General features: G+C 37.2%; 1 protein-coding gene across 14 annotated transcripts in view; it reads right to left on the bottom strand.

Annotated features, from left to right (window-relative positions):
• Positions 1–8,786: 8,786 nt before the first annotated feature.
• The window catches only part of HERC3 (HECT and RLD domain containing E3 ubiquitin protein ligase 3), a 123,157-nt gene continuing 119,857 nt past the window's right edge, over positions 8,787–12,086 (bottom strand). For all 14 annotated transcript variants that reach the window (XR_012434959.1, XM_015450643.3, XM_074040124.1 and 11 more), the window contains one exon: positions 8,787–10,568. Coding sequence is in view for 13 of the 14 variants with exons in the window: in XM_015450643.3 (XP_015306129.1) it covers positions 10,360–10,568 (209 nt within the window). In the remaining variant the exon portion in view is untranslated. The remainder of the gene's footprint in view (positions 10,569–12,086) is intronic.

The following is a 12,086-nucleotide window of genomic DNA, read 5'->3' as shown; positions in this document are numbered from 1 at the left end:
CAGCATCCAGGTACAGGAGCTGAGAAGTCACCAATCAAATTCAAATGAAAGAGGAATTATCCCCCAAGGAGCATCATAATCAAATTAGCAGAAATCAAAGACAAAGAGAGAAAAACTCTAATCAGCAAGACAAAAGAAAAATATCACATCCAATACAGCTTTCAGCAGACTTCTCAGTGGAAACCCTACAGTCCAGGAAAGGGTGTGATGTTATATTCAAAGTGCTGAAGAAAATGTCAACCAAGAATACCCTACCCAGCAAAGCTATCCTTTAAATATGAAGGAGAAGAAACACAAACATACAAACAAAAGCTGAGGGAATTAATCAACACCATACCTGTTTTATAAGAAATGCTAAACAGAGTTCTGCAATCTGAATATAATGGATGCCAACATGTAATAGGAAAACATCTAGCTGGGCATAGTGGCTCATGCCTGTAATCCCAGCACTTTGGGAGGCTGAGGTGGGTGGGTGGATCATTTGAGGCCAAGAGTTTAAGACCAGCCAGGCCAACATAACAAAACCCCATCTCTACTAAAAAAAAAAAAAAGTAAAATAAACAAGACATCTGAAGGTATAAAACTCACTGGTAAAAGTAATAAAACGGACAAAATCAGAATAATACTGTAAATGTGGAAAGTAAACCGCTTATATCACAAGTCTGAAAACTTAAAGACAAAACTATTAAAAACAATAGTAAGTGTAGCAATTGGTTAAGGATAGGCAATATAAAAATATGTCAACTTTTTAACAAAAAGTCAAAATGTGTGGGGTGGATTAGACTAGAGTTTATTTTTCATAGTTTTCCTTGTAATAAAAGTTAAATCATTATCAATTTAAAATAACCTGTTACAATTCTCAGATGTTTCTGTAAGCCTCATGGTAACCACAAAGCAAAAACCTACAAGAGATGTGCTAAAAATAGAGAGCATAGAATCAAAACATGTTACTAGAGGAAATCACTTAATCACAAAGAAATATAGGAAGAAAGGAAAAACAGAAGAAAGGATCTACAAAACAACCTAAAACAAGTAACAAAATGGCGGTAGTAAACCCTTAACTATCAATAATAATCTTGACTATAAAGGGATTAAATTCTTAAATTAAAAGTGTCTAGAGGCTGAATGGATTTTTTTTTTAAAAATACAAGACCAAAGTCTATGCTGTCTATAATAAGAAACACACTTCACCTATAAAGACAACCAGACTGAAAGTCAAGGGATGGAAAAAGATATTCCACGCAAATGAAAACCAAAAAAGAGCAGGAGTAGCTACAATTATATCAGATTACTTTAAGAATGGTTAAAAAAAAAAAGGACAAAAAGGACTCCTTCATAACGATAAAGGCGTCAAGTCAGCAAGAGGATATAACAATTGTAATATGTATCCAACACCAGTGCACCCAAATATATAATAGCAATATTAATAAACCTAAAGGGAGAGATTGACTGCAATACAATAATAGAGGACTTCAATGCCTCACTTTCAGCAATGGGCAGGTAATTCTGACAGAAAATCAACAAGGAACATTGGAGTTAAATTGCACTTCAGATCAAACAGACCTAATAGATACTTACAGAACATTCCATCAAACAGCTGCAGAATACATATTTTTCTCAAAAGCAAATGGAATATTCTCCAAGACAGACCCAATTATTAACAAATTTTTATTTTTATTTATTTGTTTATATTTTTTGAGACGGAGTCTCGCTCTGTCACCCAGGCTGGAGTGCAGTGGCACAATCTCAGCTCACTGCAAGCTCTGCTTCATGGGTTCCCGCCATTCTCTTGCCTCAGCCTCCTGAGTAGCTGGGACTACAGGCGCCCGCCACCGCGCCCGGCTAACTTTTTGTATTTTTAGTAGAGACGGGGTTATACCGTGTCAACCAGGATGGTCTTGATCTCCTGACTTCGTGATTCGCTTGCCTCGGCCTCCCAAAGTGCTGGGATTACAGGCGTGAGCCACCGTGTCCGGCCAACAAATTTTTAAAAATTGAAATCATATCAAGTATCTTTTCTGATCACAATGGAATAAAACTAGAAATCAATAACAGAAGTAATGCTGGAAACTGTACAAATTCATGAAAATTAACATGCTTCTGAACAATCAATGGGTCTATGAAGAAATTTAAAAGGAAATCTAAAAATTCCTTGTGACAAATGAAAATGTAAGCACAACATACCAAAACCTATGTGATACAGCAAAAACAGTTCTAATGGGGAAGTTTATAGGAATAAACACCTCCATCAAAAAATAGAAATATTTCAAATAAACAATCTAACCATGCACCTCAAGGAAACAGAAGAGCAAGAATAAACCAAACCCAAAATTAGCAGAAGGGAAGAAATAATAAAGATCAGAGCAGAAATAAATTGAGACTAAAAGAAATAGAGAAGAACAAAAGTTGTTTTTTTAAAAAATAAGCAAAATCAAAAAACCATTACATAGACTAATTAAGAAAAAAGAGAGAAGGCCCAAATAAATAAAATCAGAGAAAAAAAAGAAGACATTAGAATTTATACCACAAAAATATAAAGAATCATTAGAGACCATTATGAACTACATGACAACAAATTAGAAAAACTAGGGGAAAAAAAGATAAATTCCTAAATACATATAACCTACCAGGATTGAACTATGCAGAAATACAAAACCTCTAAGACCAACAGTGAGTAACAAGACTGAACCAGTAATAAATCCTCCCACAAAAAAAAAAAAAAAACCCAGGACCTAACAGATTCACTGTTGAATTCTACCAAACATTTAAAAAAGAGCTAATACCACTTCTATCCAAACTATTCTATAGAATTAAAGAGGAGGGAATACTTCTATTAGGCCAGCATTACCCTGATATCCAAACCAGACAAGGATACAACAAAAAAAGATCTGATAGCTCTGATGAACATAGATGCAAAAACATCCTCAAGAAAATACAAGCAAACTAAATTCAACACATTAGAAAGATCTCACATGATCAAGTAAGATTCATTCCAGGGATGCAAGGATGGTTAAACATACACAAATCAATAAACACAATATATCACATTAACAGAATCAAGAAAAACCACATAATCATTTCAACAGGTGCTGAATAAAGCATTCACTAAAATTCAACATCCCTTCATAATAAAAACTCTCAAAAAACTAGGTATACAAGGAACATACTTCAAAACAATAAAGGCCATATATGTTGCAAAACCCCGTCTCTACAAAAAATACAAAAATTAGCTGGGTGTTGGTGGCTCACACCTGTAGTCCCAGCTACTCGGAAGGCTGAGGTGGGACATGTATGTCAAACCCACAGCTAATAAGAGGAAAACTGAAAACCTGTCCTCAAAGATCTGGAAGAAGAGAAAGATGCCCACTTTCACCACTTTTATTCAACACAGTACTAGAAGTCCTAGCCAGAGCAATTAGACAAGAAAGAAGTGGTATCCAAATTAGAGAGAAAGAAGCCAAATTATCCTTGTTCACGGGCAACATGATCTTGTATTTAGAAAAAGCTAAAGAATACCAAAAACTATTAGAACTGATAAATTCAGTACAGTTACAGGATACAAAATCAACATACAAAAATCAGTACCATTTCTATACACCAATAGCTAACAATTTGAAAAAGAAATCAAGAAAACAATCCTATTTACAATAGCTATGAAAAATTGAATACCCAGGAATAAATTTAACCAAAGTGAAGGATCTCTGTAATGAAAATATAAAACACTGATGAAAGAAATGAAAGAAGACAAAAATAAATGGAAAGATTCCCCATGCTCATGTATTGAAAGAGCTAATACTGTTAAATATCTATGGTACCCAAAGCAATCTATAGATTCAATGCAAGCCCTATTAAAATACCAATAAAATTCTTCACAGAAATAAAAAAAAAATTTTCTAAAATTCATATGTATCACAAAATACTCCTAATAGCCAAAGCAACCCTGAGAAAAAAAAGCTGAAGGAATCACATTACCTGACTTAAAAATATACTTCAGGCTGGACACGGTGGCTCATGAGGTCAAGAGATTGAGACCATCCTGGCCAACATGGTGAAACCCCGTCTCTACTAAAAATACAAAAATTAGCTGGGTGTGGTGGCAGGCACCTATAGTTCCAGCTATTCAGGAGGCTGAGGCAGGAGAATGGCATGAACCTGGGAGGTGGAGCTTGCAAGATCATGCCACTGCACTCCAGCCTGGGTGACAGAGCAAGACTCCGTGTCAAAAAAATAAATAAATAAATACTACAAAGCCATACAAACCAGAACAACACGGTACTGGCATGAAAACAGGCACCTACACAGACCAATAGAACAGAATAGAGAACCCAGAAATAAAATCACACGTTTACAGTCAAGTCATTTTTGACAATGGTGCCAAGAACATACATTGGAGAAAGGACAGCCTCTTCAATAACTGGTGCTGAGAAAACTGGATATCCATATGCAGAAGAATGAAACTAGATTCCATACCTCTCACTATGTATAAAAACCAAATTGAAATGGATGAAATAAATTAAGACCTGAAACTATTATATAAAACTACTAGAAGAAAAACACTGGGGAAGTGCTTCAGGACACTGGTCTGAGCAAAGATCTTCTGGGTAAGACCTCAAAAGCACAGGCAGCAACAGCAAGAATAGATAAATATGATTACATAAAACTAGAAAGCTTCTGCACAGGAGTGGGAATAATCAACAGAGTAAAGACACAACCTACAGAATGGGAGGAGATATTTGCAAACTATCTATCCAATAAAAGGTTAACCAGAATGTATAAAGAACTCAAACAACTCAAGAGTAAAAAAAAAAAAATGTGATTTAGAAATGGGCAAAGGATCTAAATAGAGATTTCTCAAAAGAAGACATATAAATAGCCAACAGGTATTTGAAAGAATACTCAATATCACTAACAATGAGGGAAATGAAAATCAAAACCACAGTGAGACACCATCTCATCCTTGTTAAAATAGCTGTTACCTAAAAGACAACAAATAACAGACACTGGCAGGAATGCAGAGAAAGGGGAATGCTCACACCCTTTGGTGGGAATGTAAATTAGTGCCAGTATAGAAAACACTATGGAGATTCCTCAAAAAACTAAAAATAGATCTACTATATGATCCAGCAATCCCACTACTGCATATATACCCAAAATTTGAAAGGAAATCAGTATGTCAGAGACATCTGCATTACCATGTTTGTTACAGCACTGTTCACAACAACCACTATATAGATTCAACCTGAGTATCCATCAACAGACGAATGGATAAGGAAAATGTGGTCTATAAACATGAGGGAATATTATTCAGTCATGAAAATAGAATGACATCTTACCATTTGCAGCAACATGGATGCAACTGGAGGTCACGATGTTAACTGAAATAAGCCAGGCACAGAAAGACAAATATTGCATGTTCTCATTCATATGTGGGAGCTAAGAAAGTTGGTAGAGAATAGAATGATAGTTACCAGAGGCTGGGCAAATACTAGGAGGAGAGGGATAAAAAGAGGTTGGTTAATTGGTACAAAAATACAGTTAGATAGAAGGAATAAGTTCTAGTGTTTGATAGCACAATAGGGTGGCTATAGTTAATAATGTATTGCATGTTTAAAAATAGCTAAAAGATTTGGAATGTAACCAACAAAAAGAAATGATAGATGTTTTTGATATCTTAATTACCCGGATGTAATCATTATGCACTGTATGCTTGTATCAAAATATCACAAGCACCCCATAATACGTGCAACTACTACCAATAAAAAAGTATTCAAAAATAAAAAGCCTATTAATGAAAGAAAAAAATTAGTCTTCTGAAAAAAAGAACTCTACAGAGAAGGATCCCCTAAAGGGTATGAAGTCCATCCCTCTCTCAGTGTTTTACAAAGGGGCCTGTCTTAGTCTAGTCAAGTCGCTATAACAAAATGCCAAACACTAGGTAATTTACAGCAGAAATTTATTTTTCACAGTTCTGGAGGCTGGGAAATCCAAGATCAAGGCACTGGTGGTGTCTGGTGAGGGCCTACTTTCTCACAGATTGTGCCTTCTTGCTGTGTCCTCACATGGTAGTGAAGGCAAGGCACCTCTCTGGGTTCTCTTTTATAAGGAAACTAATACCACTCATGAGGGTTCTTCCCTCATGATAAAATCACCTCCCAAAGACCTCACTTCCTAATACCATCACCTTGGGGGTTAGGTTTCAACACATAAATTTTAAGAGGGAAACAAACAGTCAAACCATAGCAGTGCCCACTGGCATCTTGGGCAGGATAAAGAGGAACTGTTCTATGCAATGCAAGGCATTAAGCATACCTGGTTCCTGGCTACTAACTACCTACAGAGACCTCCAGCCTCACTTGAGACCCACTGCAAATGACAAGAGAACTGCACTAGTCACTACTGAATTGCACACTGGCAGCAAAACAAAACTCAGTGCGATGTCTTTGCAGATACGTGGAACTCAGAGCGATGTCTTTGCAGATATGTGGTCAAAGAAGTTACCTGCCACGTCACAACATTCCTTTTTATTTGGCTACTGAGCAGCCTTAGTCCAATTTGTTGCCCATCTCTAGCAGCCGGGCATAACACAGATTAATGGTCAAGTTCAGGTCCCACTATTTTGTGGTAATGAGCAATTATTTTCTCTAAACATTAATTCCTTCATGTGAAAAATGGATAATAATGGTAATTCTAATTACGGAGAGCTTATTATGTGATAAGCGCTATTCTATGTTTTCCATTAATTCATTTAATCCTCACAACAACTCCATGAAGTAGGCACTATTTCTATTCTCATTTTGAAAAGGAAGAAAATCAGACACAGAGAGGTTAAGAAACTTGCCCAAGGTCAAACAGCTAGTAAATAGCAGAGCCAGGAGGACCCTGGTGGTGGCAATTAAACTAGTTAGTGCATAGCAAATGTTGGTGTGGGATCTCATAACGGGTCTGGTACACTGCACACAATTAATACAGGTTAGTTATTATTAGGTCGAAACCTTAGTATTAATATCAACTTCTGTGGATTAATCTTAGTTAAACCTTGATTTTCTTACCTCTGAGGCAAATAAGCCCAAACACTTGTTCTCTCTGATTCAACATCAAATTATGACTCAAGTTCCTCCTAACACTTCAGGAAGGTTTTTCACTCTGTTACTGTGATTTTTGCAAGTCTGGTCTCATAAGGATTGGTACGTTTTTTTCTGTAAAGGGCTAGATAATATGTTAGGCACTGTAGGCCATCCAGTCTCTGTCATGTATCCTTCCATTTTTAAATTTTTCAACCCTTTTAAAATGTAAAAACCATTTTAGCCCATGGGCCATAGTTTGCCAACCCCTGCTCTCTGGGATTATTGATAAGAATACCATATAAAACATCAAGAGACTTTCACACGGAGTAGATGGAACTATCAGAATTTGGTAATTGCCTCATTACACTGTCATTGATCCCCACCCGTCACAATAAAGTTGCCAGAGAATTCATTAAAGTGGTAAATGACTAAAACAATGAAGAAGCATCTGAAAAGTTTTCGGGGGAGGGAAGGTTGGTAGGTGGGTACGCAAATCCAGAAATGCCTATGCAGAAGTAAGTCTTCTAAAGCATTGGTAATGAAGGGGAAAAGGAAACTATCTCACAAAAATCACAGTGTTTTAGAAGCAGCACAAGATTTCATTCATGCAACAAATCTTTAGAAATATGTATTGGGTATCTCTATGTTCAGGCACTTTCTCAGTAATGGAATTATACAATTTTAGAGCTCAAAATGACCTTAGAAATTATCTGATCCAATCTCCTTATTTCACAGATGAGAATTCTGAGGCCTCAAAGTTAGTTAAAATAATTTGGCAATTTCTGCGCAAAATTAAATGTAGTGGGGTTTGTTTTTAACCCCTCAAATGTAGCACTTATGTAGATTATTAAATGTTTGTTAAATAGAGGTTATTAATGGAAAGCTCCTATTCTCTTTACCACCTTTAAACCACCTATTTAATCTGGCAAAACAATACATTTTACTTCCTTTATCAATTTACTTAAAATCCTTTTTCTGTTTGTTTGGTTTTTTTTGCTGTGTCTCACAAACTTTTGGTGTGCTTAAGTGGCCTAACAATCACCAATCATTAAATGAACCAGTCTCTGATCTACTTTTAGCACCTCCTTCTCCCTGCAGGCTCCTAGCCCCTCCACTCACTCCCCCTACCTCTCCTCAGACACTCTTCTCTAGTTCTGTTGCTGCCACTGTCACTGTCACTGCTGTCTCAGCTCCTGTCTTTCTGCTTCAGTCCTTCCCACCTCAATACCTCCAGATTTAGACTATCTACATTTTCCTTCTTAAGACCTGGCTCAGGTCTTACCACCCTCAGGTTCTGAACACTGAAACAAATCCTACTTGGCTACTACTAAAGCTCCACTGTTAGGCTAGTTCCTCAGCCCCAAATCTACCTTCTTTCTCCCAAGTCTTACTTACCATTGTTTACTATTATTTGTCTATTTCCTCTGATGTTCCCTTCAAACTGTTCCTCACTCTTGCCTAAATATGCCCCAATGTTTGAGCCTTTGCTAAAGCCTCTCTCTCCTCGAGAAACACCTTTTTGTCCATCCCAACCTTCAGAAACTTCATTCTTCCTTAATGCCATCTGCTCCTTGCCCCTGCTTTCTTCTCTATTTCTGCAGCACTTGGCTCTACTTTCTTATGCAGGAATCGAATCTGACCTTCTATGACATTATCTGAGTGTATGAACTAATGGTTCTATTGAAAGCAATCTATCCATTCTGCTAGTACAATAAGAAATAGTTTTAAGTTAAAACACCAAATTTATTGCATAATATTGAACTATATGCACACACATAGAAAATAAACATTTCATATAACTGTATATATATTTTTAATCCTGTATTTATAAAGACTGAAAAACTACCAATTTAGCAATTGGAATAAGTTTTAAAAACAAAAAAAGCAAAAATCTACAATCCTTCATCAAGATTTGATGCTTTATCACAGTTCATAAATACTTCATTTTATATAAATAAGTCTTTTCTCTAGTTACCAGGAATTTAAAATTAGACTTACATGGATTCTTTAATCATGTAGAATTTTCTTACTCCATGATGAGGAAGGTTGAGCATGTCATTATTTTTAAAATACATACATTTGATTTAAACACAATCCCCCCTAAAATCCCACTGTAAACAAACATTTCGAATGTGATAAAGTTTCATAATAAAGAACGTCCTTAAATCTTAGCAATTAGGGAAGAGGAAAAAAATCTGAGTAAAAATTTTGCAATTTAAATAAAAATTGAAAAAAAGGCTGCATGCATCCACTAGGAGAGGAGAGGAAGGGAGCACTGAGTCAAGTAACAAAGAATGGGATAAAATAAAGAAGAAACGAAAGGAAAATCAGGGAGGAAGCAGGGTATGAAAAGGAGAAAATTAGGGAAGGGAGCAAGGAGAAAATAGTAGAGGACATAAGGTGATAGAAAAGGGGAAAGTAAATTTATTATTTCTACTTTTCTTGGACAATATAGAGACTCAAAATAGTTAATGCAATTTGCTCCAAAAGCGAGAGCGGAAGGGGTGATGGGTCTATCAATTAACCTCATTGTCAAAGGGAAAAGGATGAGCAAGAAAACAAAATTAGGCTCAGCTACAATGAATGCTAAGCTGCTCTGCACATCTTTTAAAAGGTCTAGGAAATAGGCACAGCCATGGGAAAGTTGCTATTCCCTCAAGAACTTTTTAAAAGCAAGATATGTTTATATAGGCTCCCATAAATTCTTAGGAGTTCTGCCAAAATAATGGACCCAGAGTCAGCTTTTTGGAATTGGGAGATTCTGAAGTAGTCCTTTCCTCCTTTGGGTTAAAGGAGGGCTGCAACAAGCCAGAGGCATTCCCAAGTGTACAGAGGAAGGTGATGTTCTTGCATGCGCAGATAAGAAAGGACGGATCAGTCTAAATCATTCTCATAGAGGAATGAGAAGTTAAAAGAAGGACAAGGAAGCATTGTGAGAAAAGATCAGGGCTGAGAGAGATATTTGGGAAATGAAAGTTTAAAAATCCACTGCCATTTCATCCAGCAGAGTGCAACACATTCACAAGTGCAAGGAATACTGGGTAGTTTGGTTTAAAACAAAACAAAAACACCTCCCATACAAGGGCCAATTTTTTACCCCATCCCCAACCCCTAATTTTTCAAAAAGGTTGTTTACTGCTATACAGTCCTAGAAACACATCAACCAGGCTCAGGATTTTAAAGTCCCAACCCACTTAGACAATAAAAAAATAGAAATCACTCCCCATGATTTTCTGTATAGGTCTCAATGTGGACATTGAGGAAGGAAGGGAAATATTGGACAAGCTGAGGAGCCTCAGGCCAAACTAAACCCTTCATAGTTGTCAAGCGCCTGGGTCAGCCGGGCACTCAGAATCTCTTTGCTGCTGTACTTGGGGAGGTCAAGAAGGTTGTAGCAAGTGTGGGCCACTGGCAAGTACTCCTCCCCGCTGGCTGTGGACTGGATGACAATCTGCAGGCTGGCCATGCCGTAGATGGGAATCCGATCGCTGCCTGTCAGGAACACTGGGGAGAACGAGAAATGGCATTAGGAGCTAAGCAAACGGAAAATGGATCTCAGAGGTCCTTCTAGCAACAGGAGAGGAAGGCATGACACCCTGTGGCTTGCATGAGAAGTACAATTACATTTATGTGCCAATATGCATCCTGTGGAATGATGCTTAGATGCACTTAAGAAAAAAAAAAGGCCTCAATCAAATGTATGCCCTCACAAATTTTAGGAGATTTCCCAAAATCAAAGAGGGAAGGAACTGTTGTCATAGGAAAAGAGCAGCTGATCTCAGGGGGAAACCAGGCAGAAGACTGAAGTCTCTGACCTCAGGGTCTCCTCTCACCTGAAGTGCCTGATGCCTGTACCACCTTGTCTATGGAATTCCATTTAGGATCTATTTGCTCTCCTTTCCATGTCTCCATTTTTCTTAAACCAGAAGAGCTGACCCAAACATTATGTTAGCCATTGCACTCCTGTGACATGCACTGTGACATGGCAAAAGAGAGAGAGGGAGATAGAGAAAGACAGCCAGCTGACTTTCCTTGTTTTCTAGTGCTGAACAACATCCTCATAGTTGAATTGCTGGAAATTACTATAAGAAAATCATTAGTTAAGAAGCATTTTCAAATAACCTGCCATTCCCTGAGGCTATGCTACATAAACTTTCTTGCCAAAAATCTCCAGAGTTAACAAACATTTCCATAAGTCTAATGAATAGAAAGTGCCATTTTCTAGGGAAATCCCAGGACCATGAGCAGGCATCTCTTGAATGTCACAGCCTTATAAGCTCACTCGGCAAACCTTAACCTGTCCTTCAGCTCTTCCACTACTGCTTCTCAATAGCCAACGCAGCCAGGCAGAGGAGAAGTGGTCCTCCTTTCTAAGAGTTCTTGTGTAAGATCTCCACTTCCTCTCATCCTTGCTCCAATGTGAGCAACAGAACCTGGGGGTAAGTCCTACATTAATACTAATATATGCCCAGTCTTATAAAGCAAAATAGACTGCCTATCAAACCCCATGCTTTGGTTTTATATGACTAAAATTCCATAGTATGCACTAGCTAATTTCTGACACTGATTATACACAGACACAAACTGAGAGATACTTCAACTATTTTTAAAAGGCTAAATTTGTTCATGTAAATTAGAATTCATTCTCCTTTCCAAAGGTATTATTACCTTTCTCAAACGTCATTCAGCCAGCCACCAAAGTCTACATATTGTATGATTCAATTTGCATGAAATGTCCAGAATAGGCAAATCCATAGAGACAGAAAGACTGGCGGAGGAGATATGGAGAATGACCGCTAATAGGTATGGGGTTTCTTTTTTGAGGCTATGAACATATTCTACAATTAACTGTGTGATAGTTTCACAACCGTGTGTATATGCTAAAAAACCACTGAAGTACACACTTTAAATGAGTATGGCATACAGATTATATCCCAGTAAAGCTGCTATAAATCACACCTTCCCAGTTGCATCTGGATACTTTGTAATATATTTTAAAGGCGAGAGAGGTAAGAGAGGTTA

Source organism: Macaca fascicularis, chromosome 5, assembly GCF_037993035.2.
Source record: "Macaca fascicularis isolate 582-1 chromosome 5, T2T-MFA8v1.1".
NCBI classification, from domain to species: Eukaryota; Metazoa; Chordata; class Mammalia; order Primates; family Cercopithecidae; genus Macaca; species Macaca fascicularis.
Note: the sequence above shows the minus strand (reverse complement) of the source record. Positions and strands in the feature narration are given on the sequence as shown.